The 20292-nt window shown below is 54.7% G+C and overlaps 7 protein-coding genes across 7 annotated transcripts; 4 read left to right on the top strand and 3 right to left on the bottom strand.

Moving 5' to 3' along the window:
• Positions 1 to 847: 847 nt before the first annotated feature.
• Positions 848 to 5729, bottom strand: CTAM01_10199 (CDC24 Calponin; the record flags this gene model as incomplete). Its single annotated transcript, XM_060526215.1, has 8 exons — positions 848 to 2337; positions 2392 to 2578; positions 2638 to 3423; positions 3524 to 4108; positions 4164 to 4248; positions 4529 to 4800; positions 5152 to 5502; positions 5565 to 5729. The coding sequence occupies 8 exons, from the start codon at positions 5727 to 5729 to the stop codon at positions 848 to 850; spliced, it is 3921 nt and encodes a 1306-aa protein (XP_060379160.1).
• A 160-nt stretch (positions 5730 to 5889) lies between these two features.
• CTAM01_10198 (uncharacterized protein) lies at positions 5890 to 6222 on the bottom strand (the record flags this gene model as incomplete). The annotated part of the gene is made up of 1 exon (XM_060526214.1): positions 5890 to 6222. A coding segment is annotated over one exon (333 nt), but the record flags the coding sequence as incomplete, so codon positions are not given.
• Positions 6223 to 7298: 1076 nt separating this feature from the next.
• On the top strand, positions 7299 to 8151 carry CTAM01_10197 (uncharacterized protein; the record flags this gene model as incomplete). The annotated part of the gene is made up of 2 exons (XM_060526213.1): positions 7299 to 7391; positions 7606 to 8151. 2 exons carry the CDS (start codon positions 7299 to 7301, stop codon positions 8149 to 8151), a joined length of 639 nt encoding a protein of 212 aa, XP_060379158.1.
• Positions 8152 to 11849: 3698 nt separating this feature from the next.
• CTAM01_10196 (uncharacterized protein) lies at positions 11850 to 12704 on the top strand (the record flags this gene model as incomplete). The annotated part of the gene is made up of 1 exon (XM_060526212.1): positions 11850 to 12704. One exon carries the CDS (start codon positions 11850 to 11852, stop codon positions 12702 to 12704), a length of 855 nt encoding a protein of 284 aa, XP_060379157.1.
• Positions 12705 to 12850: 146 nt separating this feature from the next.
• On the top strand, positions 12851 to 15939 carry CTAM01_10195 (WD domain-containing protein; the record flags this gene model as incomplete). The annotated part of the gene is made up of 2 exons (XM_060526211.1): positions 12851 to 13013; positions 13121 to 15939. 2 exons carry the CDS (start codon positions 12851 to 12853, stop codon positions 15937 to 15939), a joined length of 2982 nt encoding a protein of 993 aa, XP_060379156.1.
• A 297-nt stretch (positions 15940 to 16236) lies between these two features.
• CTAM01_10194 (Snf7 family protein) lies at positions 16237 to 16872 on the bottom strand (the record flags this gene model as incomplete). Its single annotated transcript, XM_060526210.1, has 1 exon — positions 16237 to 16872. One exon carries the CDS (start codon positions 16870 to 16872, stop codon positions 16237 to 16239), a length of 636 nt encoding a protein of 211 aa, XP_060379155.1.
• Positions 16873 to 17775: 903 nt separating this feature from the next.
• CTAM01_10193 (nonselective cation channel) lies at positions 17776 to 20251 on the top strand (the record flags this gene model as incomplete). Its single annotated transcript, XM_060526209.1, has 5 exons — positions 17776 to 17816; positions 18023 to 18265; positions 18338 to 18366; positions 18420 to 18521; positions 18573 to 20251. 5 exons carry the CDS (start codon positions 17776 to 17778, stop codon positions 20249 to 20251), a joined length of 2094 nt encoding a protein of 697 aa, XP_060379154.1.
• Positions 20252 to 20292: the final 41 nt, after the last annotated feature.

Genomic DNA, 20292 nt, shown 5'->3' with positions numbered 1-20292 from the left:
CACATCACAAATCACAGATTCCACAGATTTCAACACCTAGTAATGACGATCGAAGACAAGCAAACAAACGTCACCAAGCAAGGGAGGCTCGACATCATCATGAAGGAACAGTAACGCCTGTTCATTGTTCGAATAACCTTTAGCTAGCGCCAGTCAAGAACCCGATCCCCAAAACTGTAACGAGCGACATGGCAGGCATTCTCATTCCCTCCTGGCTGATGGCAGCTCAGTTGCCACCCAGCCAAACCGCACCCAACCATTTAGGCAAAAGCCAGATATCACAATTCGTCCCCCATCATCAAAGTCGTAACGATTGAAAGTAGGTTAGTCATCCCAGAAAGAGTAATCAACCAAGAGAAGAAGTGAAAGTGAAATGATGGGAGCCCTGGACGTATCTGCCCTGAAGAGTTCGATATCGAAGAACCCCATGAGACGTATGCAAGCAACATCCAGAGTCGCCCAGGGTAGTTTGATGTCAAGTATTTCCAAAAAGAAGAAAAGGAGCGATCCGGTGAATGAGTGCCTTTGGATACAACCCCTGCATAGGGGACCGTGTCCTTGAGGGCAAGGAAATATGTGGTCGTGATGGAACCGTCTAAATTCTCGTGCGCGAGTCCGAATGCTTCTTAACCGCAAATGGCTGCCGCTACGAACCCCGTGATGTATGGTAGTCTAGCAGCCACGTGCTTGTTGATGCGATGCTGAGAGGTATAAAATGAGGTGAAATAAACTGCTCCGGACGCCATGTATGCAAAGAAATGCCCTCCGGTGGGTATATGGGTATGATGCGCCTGGGAGAGTCCCAATGTTCTCCCAAAAGACCTACTTCGACATAGAAATGAGGCGCTTAGGCCGTTTCTCCAACGCAGAACAGCTCAATCTCGCCTACCCCTCCCGGCGCAGTGGCGCGGGCTCCCTCGCGCCATTCGATAAAGGCGATCTGAATGTCATCGTCACTGGCAATAGTGACAAAGTCGCCATCCTCGTCCTGGTATCGGAGCTTAAGCATGCCCTTGCTGATACTGCTGTTGGTGAACCGCGCAAGTTTGGCGTCGATGCGGTCAATTAAAGACTGGTATGTGATGTTGAATGCAACAACCAGTGTGACGTAGTTGCCGCTGTCGACAAAGTTCACCTTGACCTTCAACTGCGTGGGAATCGGTAGGTCGGGGCTGGCAAGCGGGTTTGACTGAGATCCGCTGATCCCGCCAGTGCCAAGGGGAGGAGACAACATGGCATTCATAGACGCAGCCGCATCAATGCTGAGCTGCCGGTCATGGACAGAGTTTGGCGTTCCCTGGCGGGGATAGATTGGCTGAGCGGGGAACTGGGACATGGTGCCACCGTAACTTCCAGATTGCTGGTGGCCGTACTGGCGTTCTCGCTGAGCGCCCGGGCTCTGCGTGTTTGATCTGATGGGAACGTCATTTACCCTGGGCGAGCCGGTCTGCGACCGCGGGATATTCTGGTCGTGGGCTGGGTGTAGATGCGCCGGGATGCCAGGCACCGCCGGAACAGGAGTGCCCCCTTGAGTGCGACGAATGTTCCCGGGGGCGTTGATATCAGGAGTGCTGTACGATCTGCTGCGCTGCTGCTGTGCTGCAGTCTGACTGTTGGAAGCCATTGCCGGCAAAGACGGTCCGCGAGGATTCCTGTGCTGCGAAGAACCATCTCTCGAAGGAGCTCGAGGCATTGCGGGGGCCGTGTATCTCTGATTGGGATCTTCCCACCCAGGCTGAGGGGTCAGCGACTTGGGGAATTGATATGCTGGATTAGGGAACATATTGCTGGCGGTGCTCGTGCGCGAGGAAACAGGCGAATCGGCTACGGGTGAAAAGTAAGAGTCGCCGCCGCGGGCACCAGGTGAAGAGGCACCCGGAGCAGGCACCTGGGTCGAAAGACTGAGAGGCGCCGGTGGTTGCGGCAGAGGGAATCTAGGAGGCGGAGCCCTCACCATACCGGCAAGGCTCTCATTAGTTGCGGCGCGTTGCCGCAGGCTTGTGCTCGATGCGTTGCGAGGCAACATGCTGCCTCCTGTAGACTGAGTCGGCATGGGAAACTGGGCAGGGGCAGAGGCTGGTGGCCACAGTTCCTCGTCATCGTCATCGTCTTGCTGGTTAAGATACGGGTTCTCGAGCTTGCCAGCGTTTTCTCGTGTCCAGGCAAAGTCGGGTGCCGCCGAGTCGGGACTCGTAGCAGATTTGTTGGGCGTGTTCTCCTTACGTTGCGCCTCAAGGGCGACTGCCCATTTCTTCATCTGTTCCTCATTGGTGTACTTGATCATGAAGTTCTCCACGCCAGGATCGCCTTTCCACCAGATTTGGACAATGTAGGATCCTGTGGATTGGTTAGCAATCGAGGGTCAGGACTAGGGTTACTTCCTTTCCATACCAGGCTTTGCGAGGGAGACGATGTCAGTAACGTTCGTCATGAAGATCCTGCCCTTCAACTGAAGTCTCGCATTCTTGTTCCTGATCTTGGGCCCTGTAGACCTAGTCTTATCCTTCTTGTCCCTGCTCTTGTTCGCCGAGATTTCCTTGCAGCAGAGTAGTATGCATTCGAAGAGATAAATCTCGTACTACGAAAATCAGTGTTTGGTCCTGGTTGGGGATGGCAAATTTGTAGAGCAAAACTTACGTCCTTTTCTTGCTCGCTCTTCCCTGTGACGACAGTGTAAACACCATGCATCAGCAGCCTGCCGAACTGCTCCACGCGATGATTCTTCCAGTCGTCGACGCGGTTTCGCAAGTCGTCCAGAGCCTCGTCCAACAGATCTCGGTTGACTTCTTCGTTGGCCTTTGACAAAACTCGTTCTGCGGACTCGATACCGCCTGCCAGATCGGCCTTAATATCCTCGTCCTCGCTCTTTTTCATCAAGTCCTTCAACAACAGAGGGTACTTGACGAGACGCTGCATGGGCTTGAGGAGGAAGCCATCCAAAGTGTTGAAGTCTGCGGCCACGGGATGCCCGCTCGCTTTGATCTGGTCAAAGACTTGATTGGCGACTTGGGCTGCTTTGCGCTGATTGGCGATGAAGGGACGGTAGATGTCGAATGCATCTTCGTATGTGACAAATGGAGCACCCCAATGCTGTACAGTCTTGGGCATGGAGTTTGTCGTCTCGACACGGATCAGGAAACGGCGTTGGAAATCCAGGATAGCGTTGATGTTGAGGAAAATCTGATGAATGGTGTCGCCAGTGATTATTCCCTTAGTCTCCAAGCTACTTTTCAGGTCGTAGAGGTTCTCCAAATCTTGGACGTATTTTCGCTCCGTGTCTACCAGTTCCTTCACGATATGATCCCGGTAGCTCAGCTTGGAGCCTGGTTCCATAGGAAGATCATCTTCGGGATAAGGCTGGAGTTGCAACAAGAGGCCCCGTTGCTCAGCGATATCGAGAACGTAGTTGACGACTTGAGTTGTCTAGGACGAGGTCAGATTTGGTCATTTTCAATTTACATGATTGATGGTGATCTTGAATCAGAGGTCACCGTGGAGGAGAGACAGCAGTCGTGTCGCATACCTTGACAAAACCAGTCGTGTCATTTCCTAGTACGTCGCTGATGACGAAGCATTCCGCCGAGGGTATACCCAAATCCTTTAGACACGCCTGAATGAATTTGAAGAGGGCAATTTTTGCCTTTTTGCTGTCGCTGGCACTGGCGTTTGCGCCTTCGATCTCGAGGGGCTTCTCTGGTTGCAGGGCGTTGTAAATGTCGAGTAGCGGATAACCGGTGCGGAACAGGGCCCACAGTGATTCGACAGGGTCGTTGGGGTCGAGCTCTTGCAGATAGGGGTCGAATCCAGGTACCTGTGATAATCGCTGCTTCAACGACATGCAAATCTGGTAAAGGGACCGCGAGGCATCGGCCTTTTGGTTGATGATGTTGGCCGTAGCCTGAACGGGGCCTCCATTTTGGGGGGGCGTCACCGTGGATGCGCTGTTGAAGGAGGCGAAAGAGCCAGAGGATGTGTACGCTGTCGAGCCGGAAAGCTGGCTGGCGCGGGGCGCATTACTCATGGTATTGGGTAGGCCGCCGATTCCGTTGGATTGCTGGAATACAGGAGCCGTGTTTGTTCTTAGGAGAGGAGCATGAGCCATGACGTCCTAACCCATCCGGTGAATGGAGGGGAGAGGATAGAAGGACACGACTATCGACTACAACGACGACGGCAACGAAGAGGATCGGGGATCGTGCGAGGACCGAGGGGCGAGGCGGTGGAGGATCGATGAAGCGGTTCGTGGTCCTATGTCGAAGACAGGGTCACGTCATTCGGCACCGGGGTTCTCGAGAGTCGGTCTGGTCGAGTGGACTCGGGTTCAGGATATCGGTGCTTGGGCGGAGCAGCGACAATGTAGCGGTGGGCGTCGGGGAAGGTTCTCGTGGGCGATGGGCGTCGTCGGGAGAAGGGTAGGTTTGTTCTTGGAGGGCGAAAATGAGAACAAGGGGTTTGAGCGATGGGCGTTCGGACTCTAGTATTTCCCCCCCTTGTAGTGATCGAATAGGGCCCCCTCTATATGTTTTACCGGACTTGGAACAGGCGGATGACGAGGAGGAATAGGGACGTCTTCGTGTACGGGGTTTGCGTGTGCGTATGCGAGAGAGAGAGATAGAAGGCAGTATGTGTGTGTGAGACAGAAGTGCCGGCGCCGAGAGTCGGTGGAGGAGGGAGGTTGGGCTGGTTGGGCGGGTCTGTTTTTCGAGTCGACGAGTCGAAGTTGCGGAGCGGTGCGGAGCGATGCGGGCTATCGGGGCGAAACAAGTTGCCTTTTTGACCCCTGTCCGGTCCTTGATCCTCCTATTAGGTGTCACTAGTGGTGGGCGATAGCGTGTATCTCGAACAAGCCTTCGTGGGCCAAGAGGTTTTGCGAAATGGATATCGTTTGGGAGTGTCGGTTGAGGAGTGCTAGGTTGCCGACAGAGAATTGCAAGTCGAGGTTGGAGTTGTCGCTGGATTTGGGGACGCTGTTGCAGGACGCAGGCTGATGCAGTTGGCGTGCATGAGGGTGTGTCTTGATTCAACCTGGAGGGGGGCTGGGTTAGGTACTAGGTAGTGAACGGCAGCATGGGGGAACGTAAAGCAAAGGTTTAGGGGGTAAGGCAACCCGCAAAGGCAAAGACAGAGGGGGGGGGGGGAGACTATCCGTACCCTTAGGATCTGAGGATACAGAGTGTGGAAGCGCCTGAGTCTCTGTGGTTGCTTCAACTTGCTTGGGTGCTTGGGAAAGATCCAGGTCAGGCCAGCCAGGTCGGGTTTCCAGTCCCCAGTTCCTAGCTCCAGTTGCTGTTGCGGTCCAATGTGGTGCAGTGTCTCGTCGCCCGTGCTCTGCTGATTGCCTGGGCCCCTAGAGTAAGGTATTGGCAGCAGGAGCAAGGGGGTGATGGGTACTAATGGTGGGATAATGGTGGTGGGCGGATGTTGTGTGAGTGGGAACGGGTTGGTTGGGCTGAGAGGTCTGAGGATGACAGATTCGGAACCACGTCCTTTGAGTCTTTGAGCCTACCGCGGTGAAGGAAAGGCAGAGAGACGCCCAGCGAAAAGAGAGAGAGAGAAAGAGGCACAAGTGGGAGCGGAGGTACAACTGCGCGGTACTGTGGTGGAGAGGCGGCCTCAGGTTGGCCGCATTGATCTGATGGAGGTTTTGGGCGTTTCAAATTAGCGGGTGATCGCGCTAGTCTAGATTGGGCTTGGTCTCCCGTCGCAGTGGACAGATTCACGTCTCCCATTGATTGAACCTGCCCTCGTGGTGCGCGCCCGGTACGTATTGCGATCCCATCAGCCTTCAGCCTCCAGGCGCGAGAGTACGTACATACATGTGCAGGGCAAGCCTCGACGGGGAAGGAAGGAACAATTGATTAGGATGGGAATGGGGACATCTTGGGTGCGTCACTGGCCAGGAAGGCCTCTATCAGGAATCAGCATCTGTGCTCTCAACAACTCTGCAGCATCACAGAGGAATATCGAGATCCCCACCACGGACAGAGCGACCGTCCACACCGTAGATCCTTGGAGACAAGGAGTGGACAAGTCTTGGGGCATACAAGAAGGAGGGCACTCGGACTGACAAAGAGGAGGGGGTTTATTGAGCACGAGGCAGAGGAACACAAGACCTGGACACATCCGTAAATCTACTTGGCCGGCACTGCATTGTTCGAGAAGGTTGATGGAACAAAGATAGGGGAAACTTGTAATGGAGGGTACGGATAGACCGGGGGCAGACTCTAGCACATGCAGACTCAATGATACACATTTTCCTGAAAACTCACTATCCAAACTATACGGATTGAGGAGGATTGTTGACTAACTACTGTCTTGAGCAGATCCTCCATTCTGCCCGTCCCGTGTCCCGCATCCTGCGTCTTGTTTTCCGACGGCTGTCATTGTTATGCCCTGGATGACGAGCATGGAGGAAACGGGCCTTTCCTGGGGACGGGCAAGTACATCATCCACTAACAAGCATCGTATCAACGATACAAGGTACTCCGCAGTCTATACCGTACAGAAGTCGTAATCCAACGCTGTCTTGAGCCGATTGCAGACATCTTTAAGCCAACAAATCACAACCATCAAGCTGTATCTGAAATTACACAGTATTCATATGCTCGAGCGCCTTCAAGCCGGTGTCGGGTTGATTGCCATGCCCCCATTGCGTCTGCAAGGTACTCGTTGCACGACATGCCTGCCGGGCCCTTTGTCCCCCCGCTGTAGAAATCGATCATCCATGGTTGCTCTGCACAATGAGCCGACTGCCCACTTGATGGTCCAAACCCCTCAGGCGACTTGCGCCCCAACATGATTCGTATTGCTCAGTCAAGTTCAGCCGGAGACATGGAGATGGCAGTATCATACGGTGAGCTGTTCGGCAAGTTAGGTAATCAGTCAAGATGGACTGCAGAGCACCTTGATATCTTTCAGAAAAGAAAATAAAACAAGCTGGAGAGGTAGGTGCCTTACGGATACATTAAGGGAATCTGGAAACAACTTCAGCGTAAGGTACCTTAGGTACTAAGGTAAGGTGAGGAAGGTACGGAGCACATTGGGACCTGAGAAGGTACAGATAAGCCATCTCGGCTTAGCTAACGCACCGGCCTGTGCTCCGATAAGACACTTGGGGAGTCTCGGGAAGGCACCAAGAAAGAAGGGTTCCTTCCTGCGCTCTCAAAGCCAAAATCTCCATGACCCCCTCCTGCCCTCTGAGCAAAGACATCCTGACCAACCCTTTTACATCCTCCGCAGTCCGTACTTGATGCCGCATATTCCCTATCTTGGGGGTTGCATTCGACAAACTGACCTCGATGCGCATCGCCATCTCGGCCAAGACCCGAACAAGACCTGACCGGCCTGCATCAATCGACAACTGCCGCTGCAGTCGCAATCAGTCCATCGCGGTTGGTCTCCTCCCAACATTGAAACTAACGGTGCGCCAGGCGCCTTCAAGCACAGCCATCCGGTCGTGTCTGCACTCTTCGGGCCTTCCCCCCTTCGCCCGCCGTATATCCTGCTGCACATATCGCAAGGCGTCTTCTCTTAGCAAACTTTGACCACATCTTGCGCTGCCGGCTGCTAGGAGAGATACAAACATATGCCCCCCTCGCTCTCCAGACACCACTGTGCTATGCTGCCCGTCAGCAATTCAAGCCGCCCGACCGACAGACTCACCCACTCACATACTCACATACGCAGACGAGATCGGTGGATGGGTTCTCAGACAACCGCATGAGCGTCTCCCATCCGTCTGTTGTTTCGATGCTCCAATGCACGGAACTACCCTGCTCTCACGCCGCAGACAGGACATGCGCCGTGCAGCCTCGCACTGCCATCCCGGTCTCTTCTGACTCTGCTGTCGAGTCTCTTCAGGGTCTCTTGCGCCCACACACCGCTATCAAGGACGACGCTCACCCTGCAAGTGTCGCTGTCAGTCTGTCCGGGCACACGGCTACCGACCGCCCGTTGAAGGGCATAGGTACCGTCATGTCTAGCTCCATGGCCACAAAACCTAATTCCCTGCGAACTAAGTCCTGGCTGGATATCCAATCCACAGCCGCGGATCAAGTCCCGGTAAGCCACCCTCCATGGGCTGACCAAAACACGTCAAAGACGTTGAAACACCATCTTCATGCACCTGGTAGGCTGTCCCACAAGGTCTAGGAAACAATGGGAGCCTCACATGACGAATTTATTTTGGGATTTTCTGGACCACTCAACCAACGCCTAACATGGGATGGCCGACATGGGTCACGACGGCTAGCCTCTAGAAAGGCGAGCGGAATCCACTCCGAACGAAGGACGTCCCGAGCAAATGTTCTCACCCTTCAGGATGCGCTGCAATGTGCTTCAGATTACCTATTGTGCCTGTGCTGGATTGTGGGATGGGCTGTCGATGCCAAACATGGCGCTCGTCCTTGTTTCTTCCCGTGTACATATCCTGCAAAAGAGAATTACCTATGCAAGTCCAGTATCGCAGCTGGCCACCTCAGCCCCAGGCTTGGAGGCTTCAACGGTGCGTCTCACTCTCGGCCTGGGCGGTCCGGGCTGGGGCGGTGGTGCGAGCTGCTCGGAGCGAGAGGCGTTTTCGGTGGCTTGATGATGAGTACCGGCCCCGTCTCAAGGCGGCATGGTTGAGACTCGGCGGCCGCTGGATAGTTCAAGACCGATGCGATGCGCCTGAGCTGCACAGTTTATGCCATTCGCAGTTTAGCAGACGCCGTCAAAGAGCATGGGGATCAGCCGCGGCACCCGGTCTTTCTTTGCCCGTTGTTTGTTTTCCTCCAGAAAATTGTTTGAGGACGAGACATCACAAAGACAGGTGGGAGTCTATGATAGCATGAGGTTTTCACCAATGGTATTTTGCAGAGGATGCCAAGATGTCACCATTGGGCTGAGGCTCACAGAGGACGGACAAACTGGGGATAGTCTATCGGGACAAATCTCTCGTGCATGCACCCACGCAAACCACGGCATCTCTCGCGGCCCATCCCTTAACTGGTAGGACTAGACCTCACGGATACGAATAGGGACCGTAGGACTCGTGGTGGATCCACGCAAAAGCCGAAGTACCCCGGAAAATCACTTTAGGCCGATTGTTCACGGAGTGGACTGACGAAGCTCGGGGATTATTTCGCCTCATTCTGATTGTCCATTGTCACAAACAGGCGTTCCATTCTGAGAGCACTCATCCAGAGCCTGTGCTTTTACGGACACAGCTTGCCTTGACTCATCGCAGTTCGGGAAACAATCTGATTATTGAGCGTCGCCTCGTGATCTTGTGCGCGACTCGATGCGCCCGGCAATGACACGCCTGCACTCACACGAGCAGCCTCTAATAGAGAAAGAACGTCATACCCCCTTCGGAGGCAAGCATTCAGAGAGGGGAGTCCCGGGCTGACGTGCAGAAGAGGCGAACACCCAAGAAACTCACCCGGAGGTTTTCTGGAGAATGGCAAGGTCAGCTCCGAACAGCGCGCGCACAAGAAAAGTTTCGTGCGACATGACTGCGGGCGGATGGGAAAGTCATTGAAGCCAAGCCGGCTTCCTCATTGGAGTTTTCTGTCATGTGCGACGTCGTTCCCGCCGCCTCTGTTCGTGCTCGACCTGCATTTGTCAGGAGAGTCCCTTAGAGATCACGATGAGGGATCCCTCGTGCTTGTCCTAGTGAGCCTCCTGAACTTCTTGCCGTGCTTTCAGTACCTGAGAGGTAGGCGCAGTCATGCGGGTACCCGGACCGGGCGTTGTCACTTTTCGGAGGCTCACCGGGGAGGGCAGAAGCACCTGGTGTCGGCTCATGGCTGAAGCCGGATGAATCGGCAGAGCGATCATGTCCACCTACTTTCATGGTAGGGCCGAGAATTGGCCATTTCAAATCACGAATGAGAGAAGAGAAGGGGGAAACTATTGATCAGGGCGGGACGTTCGCCGCCGCCGATCTGCACCGTACACGTGTCAGTAACAGGTACGTCTGACTTGTCATTCGGCTTTCCGTTTTTTCGGCTCTCTCGACAGCAGCTCGTAGGCGCAAGGGAAACCATGAAGGTAGGTGGCGAGAAAATGTCTATACAATTTGCCTCACCTAATTTTTTCTTTTCTTTTGCTTAAGCGGTGAATGATGAGGTAGTCAATAGTAAGTACAACCGGCCTTGGGTAAGTGGAATGGGCCAGTATCAAAAAAGCGTCCTATGGCACCGGCCAGTGATGAAAGCCAAGATGCATGAGAAACAACTTGGAAGGTAACATACAGGAACCTAAGAGCTAGAGCCGAGTCTGGACACATAATTAGCATTTCATGTTGCGATGAACCATACTAGTCTCGGGAGCCCGATGGGAGGCGTAAAAGAGGGAACATGGGCTTTGCTGTCCGATGGAGAAGTCGGTGCCGAAGGGGAGGGGAATCGTGAATGTTATTTATGTGTAGGTGTAGGTAATCAAGCAAGACAGAAGGGGATTCACTGAGAAGAAGAATGAACTTTCTTGGCCGATTGAGTTGTGAGCTTAAATTGGGAAGGGAGGTGAATCTGCGGGTATGGGGTATATGTGAGGGAACGCCACCGCTCATGCTATGGATGGGTATTATGGTGATTATGTTCCAAGTAAGCTGAGGGGGATGAGATCAAGGTCATTTCTGACCTGGGATCTCTGGGTAGTTGTAAGATCTAGATATGTGTCTCATGTACTATGCGAATATCTGAGATCACGAACTCTCCAAAAGATAAGATCTCACCTTGCGCTCGTGGGGATATACAAAATGCAAGACAAGTCGTCGGCCGGCAGCGGGTGTGTCTAAATCTGGATAGGCACACATGTGTCATACCACACTCTTGCCCAACCATAGTTAGTAAACTTAGGATTCCCCATAAGCTTGAGGTGAGGTCTTTTTTCACTTTTGAATCTTGCTTTCTGCTGGCACGTTCTGAATTCAACTCCACTCAAAGCCCCTCCCGCATTTTTGCCACCCTTTGCTGCTCATTTGCGGGTCTTTTGCGAAGCCTAGGTATTGTATGTATGTATTTCGTGCAGTGAAGCGGCAGGCACAAGCGGGAGGGGGAAAGTTGTAATTTGAGGAGTATGGCAACTTGAAAGTAGATGGGAGTGAGAGGGCTGGATGATGCTTCATTATCTTTTGCTTCCTTTCACATTCTTCCCGGAAGCCGTTCTTCTTCCAGGAGGCGTTTGGGAGAATCTGCTGTCTGAGGACGCGGCGGCTTTGGCGTATGGTCTGACCCTATGCCTTGCCCGCACCATGTAAAGTGATTGCTGGAAAGCTTTATAGGAGTAACGCAGAGTGAGTGAGTGGAATGCGGGCGGTGGACGGACGTGGCGGCAGGCTCCCGCGGCCGGTGGTCGCTCCGCATTGCTTGGGCGGCCCCCTTGTTCTTGCGGCTTATTTTTTGCCTGCCGGTCCTTGCCTACTTTGTCTGTTGCATGTCCACACCTCTTGTCACTGACTTGGTCTGGGATCCGCACTCAGTATGGATATCAGAGGGGGTCGATGGGGGGATGAGGATGAGAGGTTGAAGATGGGCACCGTGAGAGGATGCCGAGGGGATAAGGGGATGCGATGCGATGATGATATTGGTCAATTGCTCTGATCAACAGACATGGAGACTGAGGAGAGTAAATAGCAATAGAAGTGTGAGGAGCAATGTCTTCAGACAAGAGAACAAGGATAAGTGATAATCGCCGGACCCGTCTGTTATTGCTCCATCATCCCCATCCCATCCCGCCACCTCCGCCCTCTCTCAGTCTGTCAAAAACTGGTTTGCATGAGGTATCCGTGGATCCGTATGCATAGTACCGTAGTTGCTCAGCGGTCAACTTGTTGTGATGCTGTGGTGCTGTGTTCATGTATTTCCATGTTCCATGGTTCCCTCGGTTCCCCTCTCCTATCCCAATCACCAATTTTCCAGGTTGAGGTGATTCCCAGGGACCAAAAAACAGGCTTTCCAGGCTGCAAAGCAGTCCCCGCCCAGTGCCCACTTGGCTTCCCTAAGGTTCCCGTCTTCTTACCGCCCGCCGCCGCCGCCGCCTCTCGCCCTTCCGCACTCCGCTGCCTCGTCTTGCCTTCCATTGCCTTGTGTTCACCTTGCTCACCTGAACTGTCACCTAATTATCCGGCAGGTCTGGATCGCTTACCTGCATCCGTAATTATTGCCCTGCCTGCTTACCTTACGGCGACATCCAGGCATCTTCAACCAACAACGGCCAAGCGCTCCCGCTGCATTTCCACCCGCCCTGCCGCCCCCGGTCAGCCCAGCATCCAAACATCCAAACATTCAACCCGCCGTTCAACATCATCCAACCAACCCTTCCTTTCCCCAATCCAACTCTCCATCTCAATCCCAAAATCTCAATCCAACCATTTTCCCACCCCACACCCTGTCCCATCTCCTCTTCTCTTTGCCTGCCTTGCTTCTGCTGTTGCATCGACACTCGCAGCTTTCAAGCCGCACCCATTCCTTGCTTTATTTTCTGGATGCGACACAACTAAGACAACATTCTACACTACCATTGCATCACCACCAATACGTAACCACGCCCATCAAAGGAACCCTAGCCGCCTTGCATCACGTCGCCCAAAGACTTCCCTGGTTATCAGTCCGCCCATAGTCTCACTTGCCTCTCTCTCCCGCTGCATACTCTCGGCCAGGAAGACGACGACGACGACCACCACCACCACAAAGCATTACAGAGAAGCCAATCGACCGTAGTCCACCCCGCGACCGAGCACGAACCCCTTCTGCCCCTCGCACGCATGGCCCGCGACTGCGCATACCTTGCCATCAGAGAAGAGCCGTAGAGACCAAGTCCTGCGCGACATCTCCATAACCTCTCGAACTACACACTCTCGCCAGACATGTCTGCCTTTACCTCACAACAGCCCGACGAGGGCTACTCCGAAGACCCTCTGAACCCTAGCTTCAGCGGCACTCAGGATGTCTCGGCCTCGCGTCCACCTGCAGACCTGCCCGCCTGGCTCGCCCAGCATCTCCCCGGCCTGTCCACCTCTGAAAAGACTGGTACGTTTACCTTGCCCTGTGATGCAGCTGCAGCAGGGCAGACGTTTGCTCTGCTTGCTCAAAGTCCTTGGGGTAACAACTGACACGACACTTTGCCAAATGAACAGAGCTTGCTATTGCTCTTCTCGACCAGCTACCCACATCGACCATCGTCGAAATCGTCGAGCGTCTACACCCTCGCATGTACATCAACTTCGTTCACTACTTGCCGACAGAAGTTTGCCTGAAGATTCTCGGATACCTCGATCCCCTCTCTCTCATCCACGTCTCCAAGGCTTGCCACGCCTGGCACGAACTGGCCCTCGACCGCAAGCTATGGGAGACGCTGTACAATATGGAGGGCTGGAAGGCCATCTACTCGGAAGTTAACAAGTGGGAAGAAGATGCGAACAAACCTCAGAACCAATCCCCCAGCTCTCTCCACAGGGTTCGATCATGCGAGGACGGCCACACGCATAAGAAGCGTGCGATATCCGAAGACAACGATCTCGAGATGACGGACGCCGGGGCTTCGGTCACCAGGGAAGATTCGATGAACTCGATCATGGGCAACAGCATCTTTGGCAGCCCTGCCTCGTCATTCGGCTTCTCTCGGAGTTCAGCTACGCCGCAACATGGAGATATGGATCTGGACAGGTCGGCTTCGGGGTCCACACGTCGAAGTACAGAGAGAAATTTCGGCGTCGACACCAAGGGCAAGGGTAAAGCGTCGCCTATGTTGCGCGCCGCTCTTGTCAAGGAAGACTCGCTGCCGCCCATAATGTCCACCGACGCTCTCGGCAGAATCTCGCGGTCGTCACTATGGTCCTGGGACGCACCTAGCCGACGGTACAGGCTCGACTGGAAGTATCTATATACGATGCGCTACCGCCTGGAGCAAAACTGGGAGCTTGGGAAGTTCACCAACTTCCAGCTGCCCCACCCGGATCACCCGCAAGAAGGCCACCAAGAGTGCATATACAGTCTGCAATTCGACAGCGAATACCTCGTTAGCGGTAGTCGTGACAAGACCCTTCGTATCTGGAGTCTGCACACCCAGCGATTGTTGAGGCCGCCCCTAGAAGGCCATACTGGATCTGTGCTCTGCTTGCAGTTCGATGCGGACAAGGACGAAGATTTGATCGTCTCTGGAAGCAGTGACTCCAACGTCATTCTGTGGAAGTTTTCAACAGGACAGATGATTCAAAGGCTCAAGAATGCTCACTCCGAGTCGGTTCTCAACATCAAATTTGACAAGAGGATTCTGGTCACGTGCTCAAAGGACAAGACCATCAAGATTTTCAACCGCCGTCCCCTCAAATACGGTGACCCCGGCTACGGTGATGGCGATGTCGTCTTCAACGCCCCGAAACGCGTCAGAGACTACGGATACGGCAATCCCATGGACGACCTGCCTCTCAAGCCTGCGTATAGCCTTATTGGTTCTCTGGACGGACATGGCGCGGCTGTCAACGCCGTTCAGATCCATGGCAACGAAGTGGTGTCAGCCAGCGGTGACAGAAACATCAAGGTCTGGGACTGGACAAAGCAGGTCTGTATCCGGACAGTCGTTGGCCATAGCAAGGGCATTGCCTGCGTGCAGTACGACGGTCGGAGGATTGTTAGCGGCAGCAGTGACAACGAGGTCAAGGTGTTTGACAGGTTCACGGGTCTCGAAGTCGCCAGTCTGCGCGCGCACACGAACCTTGTGCGAACGGTCCAGGCTGGTTTCGGCGATCTTCCTTACAGCGCTGAAGAGGATAAGGCTGAGGCCAAGAGGATTGACGAGCTCTACTTTAAGGCGGTAGCTGATGGAGTCGTCAGCCCCTTTAGCGATCATGGCAGTCGCCGTGGTCGTGCCCAGGCCCGTAACGCGGGTAGTCAACGACCGGAGGACATTACGGCGTATGGTGCCATTCTTCCCCCCGGCGGCGGTGGCGGCAAATACGCTCGCATCGTGTCTGGCTCCTACGACCAGAGTATCATCATCTGGCGCCGTGATAAGGAGGGCGTCTGGAAGGACACGCAACATCTGCGTCAGGAAGAGGGAGCCGCAGCAGCGCAAAGCCAAGCTCAAGCTGCGGCAAGAGCGGCTTCACAGCTCACTGCACAAGAGATGTTGGCAAACTTGGAGTCAAGCTCCTCATCCACGGCGCGCGGCACTCGGGGATCTTCTCCCAGGACAACCGTCGACAATCCCATTATTGCCACCATTACGCCCGATTCGGCACAGGCTTTTATGAACCTGATTGACGCGGTTGTGCCTCGGGGACCGACACAGCTGCGCCAGGCTTTGCATCATTACCCGACAATGTTGGTGTACAATTCACACATTCAGGCTGCTATTAGCAGAGAGCCAAACCCGCGCATCAGAGCCGACCTCCGCAATGTGCTCAACGCTGCTCTTTTGGAGACGCAACTCAACCAGTCGCGCCGTCTCATGGCGAACCGCGAGACGCAAACAATTGATCCGCCATCGCTGCCACCCTTGAATGGATTCGCTCCGTCGTCAAGCACACAGGTCCAGCAGCCGACTATTACCAGATTTCATATGGAAGTTGTGCGCCAGCGACACGCTCAAGAACAAGAAGCTGCCGCCGCCACCGCCGCTACACCCGCCGCCGGACCTGCGACGCCCCAGGTGCAAGGACATTTACACATCCAGGGACAAGCTCAGAATCAAGCACAGCCGACGCAGCCGGGAGCGCCTGTTCAGACTCAGGCGACGCCGGTGCCGGTACAAGGTGCGCAAAACCCTGTGCCGGACGCGGCGCACCACCCGCACATTGCCAACGGCGACAACGGCCCTGCAAGGGTGTTTAAGTTGCAATACGATGCCCGCAGGATCATTTGTTGTAGTCAGACGAGTGTCATTGTGGGCTGGGACTTTTGCAACAATGACCCGGAGCTGGAGGAGGTTGCGCGGTTCTTTGGGACAGTGGACTAGAGGCGGACGACGTGGCGTGTTGAAATAGCAGTAGTAGTAGTAGCAGCATCTCACTGGCATAGCGAATCGTATCGGCAGAGGGAGGGCTCGTTGGTTTTATTTTTGGGAAAAAGAGGAGTTTCGGAACAATAAGAAGTGAATTCGAGTTGTGAACATGGATAGCCACAGTGCCTGGCACTTGTAATGAAGTGGATATGAGGTATGCCATTACGCCGAGGTACGAAACTCTCCAAAAGCTTGCCTTTGCTCTCCCATCTAGTCTTTATCTCATTTCCTACACGACACTCTGCAAGCATATTAGCCAGCAGCCTCCTTGAGCTTGGCACCCTCCTTGGCCGGCTCCTCATCCACAAACTCGGGCAACTCCTCCTGCAAGAAACTCGGCATAGCGCCCATCTCGGGCTCCAACTCAGCCTCCATCCCCAACGCCTCCAACTCGGCATCCAGCTCCGCCTCGTCCACGTCCTCGGGCACATCATACGACCTCGCCAGACTCTCCTGGATATCATTCCCAATATCCATCAAATCCGCCATCTCATCCTGCAACCTTTCAATCTTGTCGATGTCCACCTTCCCGTACTGCTTCTTGAGTTCTTTATTGGTCGTCTTGAGCGCGTCGACGGTGGCCATGGTATTTTTCAGGTTATCCTGCATCGTCTGCGCCTGCTCCATGTTCCAGACCTGGGACTGGAGCTGGTCGCGCTGGGACTCGTACATTTTGCGGCGCTGGAGGACCTTTAGCGCCTTTTGCTTTATCGCGTTTTTGCCGGGGCCGTCGCGCATTTTGGAGAGTTTTTGTTGGTAGGTGTTTAGTTCTGCGGTGAGGGCGGAGAGTTTCACGTCGATTGAGGAGATGCGGTCGTCGATGTTTGTGATTGCGCTGTTTAGGGTTGGTTTTGGGCCCTTGGGGGCTGCGCCGAAGAGGCGGTTCATGGTTGCTGGTGATTTGTGCGTGTTGCTCAGGTTCGTGGGGGAGGGTATCTTTGTCTCTTGGGGTGTCGGAGAGGAGGTGTGGTGAGCCTGGTGAGGTTGTGAGTATCTTTGGGTTTTGGTGGGCGTCTGTGTCGTTGCCTGGATGACGTTGCGTGGTGATGAAGCTGGGTGACGGTTATCGATAGGACCCCGCGGTCGGGGTGGTGGTTGCGGGTGGTTGGGCAGGCCCCGCTGAGGCGCCAGGCGAAAGGGAGAAATGTAAGGCCGGTGCTCCGAGAGGCTTGGTCTCGGTGGACCCGGGGTTTGCGAGCGCGACCTCCCTTACCTTACTCTTGCCATGCCCGGCTTGGCGGAGACAGTGATGAAGCCCGGATATCCGCTAATCAACGGTCTCCAGATTGCCAGTCTATGTCTGATGATCTCGTTACATTCTATCAAACTCTGCGATCGGAACAGAATTGACTGGAAGGTGGAGTGCTCAAGTCCACGAACAAGCCTGGAATATGAAGGCTAATAGTTCCCGGGCGTAAATTCCATGAGCATCAAGAGGTGTAGCTATGCCGGTGGTGAACTCTTTTTTGTCTCTCTCTTCGGGTTGGATGCTCCCTCCCACAAACAGTCTGCTCTGGTCCAAAGCCTTCAGAGTTGTTGCCTTCAATTCGGGATAAATGTAATGGATCTATTGCTACTCCGTTTTGCCCCTGTGCCTTTTACATGCATTCCTGCCTCACACGGAGCTTTCGCTGAAGATCCTATCTGAAGTTCAAACTTCCGTTCTTTCTCTAGACTCCTCGTCCCTCGTTATTTGCTTCCACCGGGAGGCTCCTTTAGCACGGCTTCGGTGTTTGGCGCCTTGTCAGGGGTTACCGGCTACGCGCGTGCGCAGCGACTCGCACTTACATAATGGTTTCCTCCCAAACCCTGGGCATCGCGGCTGGTGTCTTGTAATGAATCGCCAAGATTCCATGACTAAAAACAGGGCCCCTTTACCCCAGCTGTTCCGTATTGTCCATTTAAGGGGATGATTCGTCAGTGGACAATCAGGACAGGTGCTTGTTTCTCCGATTGCCCACGGCCCTTTGATCTGTGTGCCGTCACCATTTGCCTCTTGATGTATCCCATAGCAAAAGTGAATGTATTTGCGACGCAGACGGACCACACCGACCTGTGAGAAGCTGGAGATGAGACGGTCGCCGACGGAGGAGATGGCGGAAGAGGCCAAGCTGTGGACGGGCCGTCAGAGGTGTCGTGGTGACGAGGAGGACGACGACGAAGGTCCTGGTGTCGCTGGCGGCTCCGAGACTGAGGCTTGTCTTGGTGATGGTGACGATGAAGAGAAACCAGGGTTTCCGTCTTCAGTTTCTGAGCTGCCCATATATGTTTCAATGCATCGGTACGTCCATCAAAGCCCGGAATATCTGATGTTCAGTCAAATTGGGGTAGTAAGATGCTGACCTTGAGATAGCGTCCGCCGGCTCATCAATGCAAGTATAGGTAAGGACCAACTTTCAATGTCAGGAAACAAGTGTACTCACACTGAGATCTAGATGATCCATACACACTGAGCCAGTTGAGTGACCCGAGGATGAACATTCTCATCGTCCGGCCTCTCGTTGAGCGTCTGTATCATCCCAACGACATCACCATAGGTATGTGATCCCCTTCTCTTCAGTACTACTCATGACTAACACCAAAACAAGTTTACTGCCTCCTTGCCAACCGCCTCTACTTCCTCCGCCAGCAGGCAACTTCAGTCCATCAACCCGTCAACGTAGCACGTGCAACGCTCTGCGAACTCGTAGCAGCCCGCGTCCTCCGCCGCTTCCACGAAGCCAACCCGGGCTCCCAAGGCCTCCTCTTCCTCTCGCGCCTCCTCGTCGGCGGCTTCGATCCGTTTGAGGGCGCCCCCGAAGCCGTGGAGTTCGAAGGCCGTCGGCAGTGGGCACCCCAGGAACGCGGTGGTCTCGAACGCAAACTCACCGCCCTCGAGCTGGCCATCCTCTCCGAGAGCAAGACCTTCATCTCCTCGCCTGGATGCCAGCGCGTCATCAACGCCGTCTACGAGGGCCGCGTCGTCTATACCCCGCTCTCCTTTGTCGACATCCTGCCCGACCACTACGAGTACCGCCCGATCTCCCTCTACGACCCGCGGAAAGCGCCTCTCCTGAACCATTACCGCCTCATCGTCCCGCGCTCCCGTAACTCCATCGAATTCGTCCAGTTCCTCATCCTAATGATTCTCTACTTCCTCGCTATGCTCTACCGTCGCAGCAGCAACGAGGTCTTCGAGTTCCTCTTCTGCATCTACGCCGCCGGCTGGGTCCTCGACGAAGTTGCCGCCGTCGCGGAACATGGCTGGGAGGTCCACGCGCAAAACCTCTGGTCCTGGCTTGACGTCACCTTTTCCGCAATCTACGCTGTATACGTCCTCGCGCGCATCTACGACGTAGGCGCAGGACACTTCCCCGACGGCCATGGCCTACACATCCTCCCGCTCGCGGCGCCGATCCTCCTCACCCGCGTCGCCTTCAACATCGCACCCGACAACATCGTCCTCATCTCCCTGCACGCCATGATGAAGGATTTCTTGCTGCTGTCGTTCCTCGCGTGCTGGTGCTTCATGGGTTTCCTCCTTGCGTTGCAGTGGCTCATCGACTCCAACGACAACCTCAACGAGACGCCTTCGTGGTTCGCCATTTGCAAGTGGATGCTCTGGATCTGGTTCGGTCTCGACGGCACCGGCATCCAGGAGTCGACGCAGTTCCACATCATCCTCGGCCCGGCGCTCATGGTCGGCTTCGCGTTCCTCGGCAACACGCTGTTCCTGACGATCCTCGTCGCCGTTCTGACAAACACCTTTTCCAACATCATTGCCGACGAGGCGGCCGAGGTGCGCTTCCGCCGCGCGGTGCTGACTTTCGAGGGCGTCAAAAGCGATGCCATTTTCGCGTACCCGCCGCCTTTCAACATCTTTGCGCTTGCGACGCTGCTGCCATTACGGTTCGCCGTGTCAGCCGAGACGTTTCACAGGGTCAACGTGGCGCTGATCCGCGCGCTGAACTTGCCGACCCTGCTGCTCATCAGTCTATACGAGAGGCGACAATTCTCGCGCCGGATGAGGAAGAAGATGAATGGTGGCGGTGGCCGCCGGAGGTTCTTGGGTTGGCAGCTTTCGGGGTTTTCGCCGCACGGTGATATCCAGGCCGTGTTCGATACGGCGCCACCGCCGGATGCTGCTGATTTGATCGAGGAGCTGGATAAGATTGGCGACGAGGGGTCTGTGACGAGCGAGGTTGTGCCCAAGTTGTCGGCTGATCTGGGCCGACCCATTCGATGGAGATCAAGGCTACGGAATGGGGTTCAGGAGCATGATGATTAAAGGAGGCTGGAGAAGTGCGGCCGTAGTAGTGGTGGCTTACT

Source organism: Colletotrichum tamarilloi (genome assembly GCF_030869305.1).
Source record: "Colletotrichum tamarilloi strain Tom-12 chromosome Unknown Scaffold_45.1, whole genome shotgun sequence".
NCBI classification, from domain to species: domain Eukaryota; kingdom Fungi; phylum Ascomycota; class Sordariomycetes; order Glomerellales; family Glomerellaceae; genus Colletotrichum; species Colletotrichum tamarilloi.
This window is presented reverse-complemented; position numbering and strand designations above follow the sequence as displayed.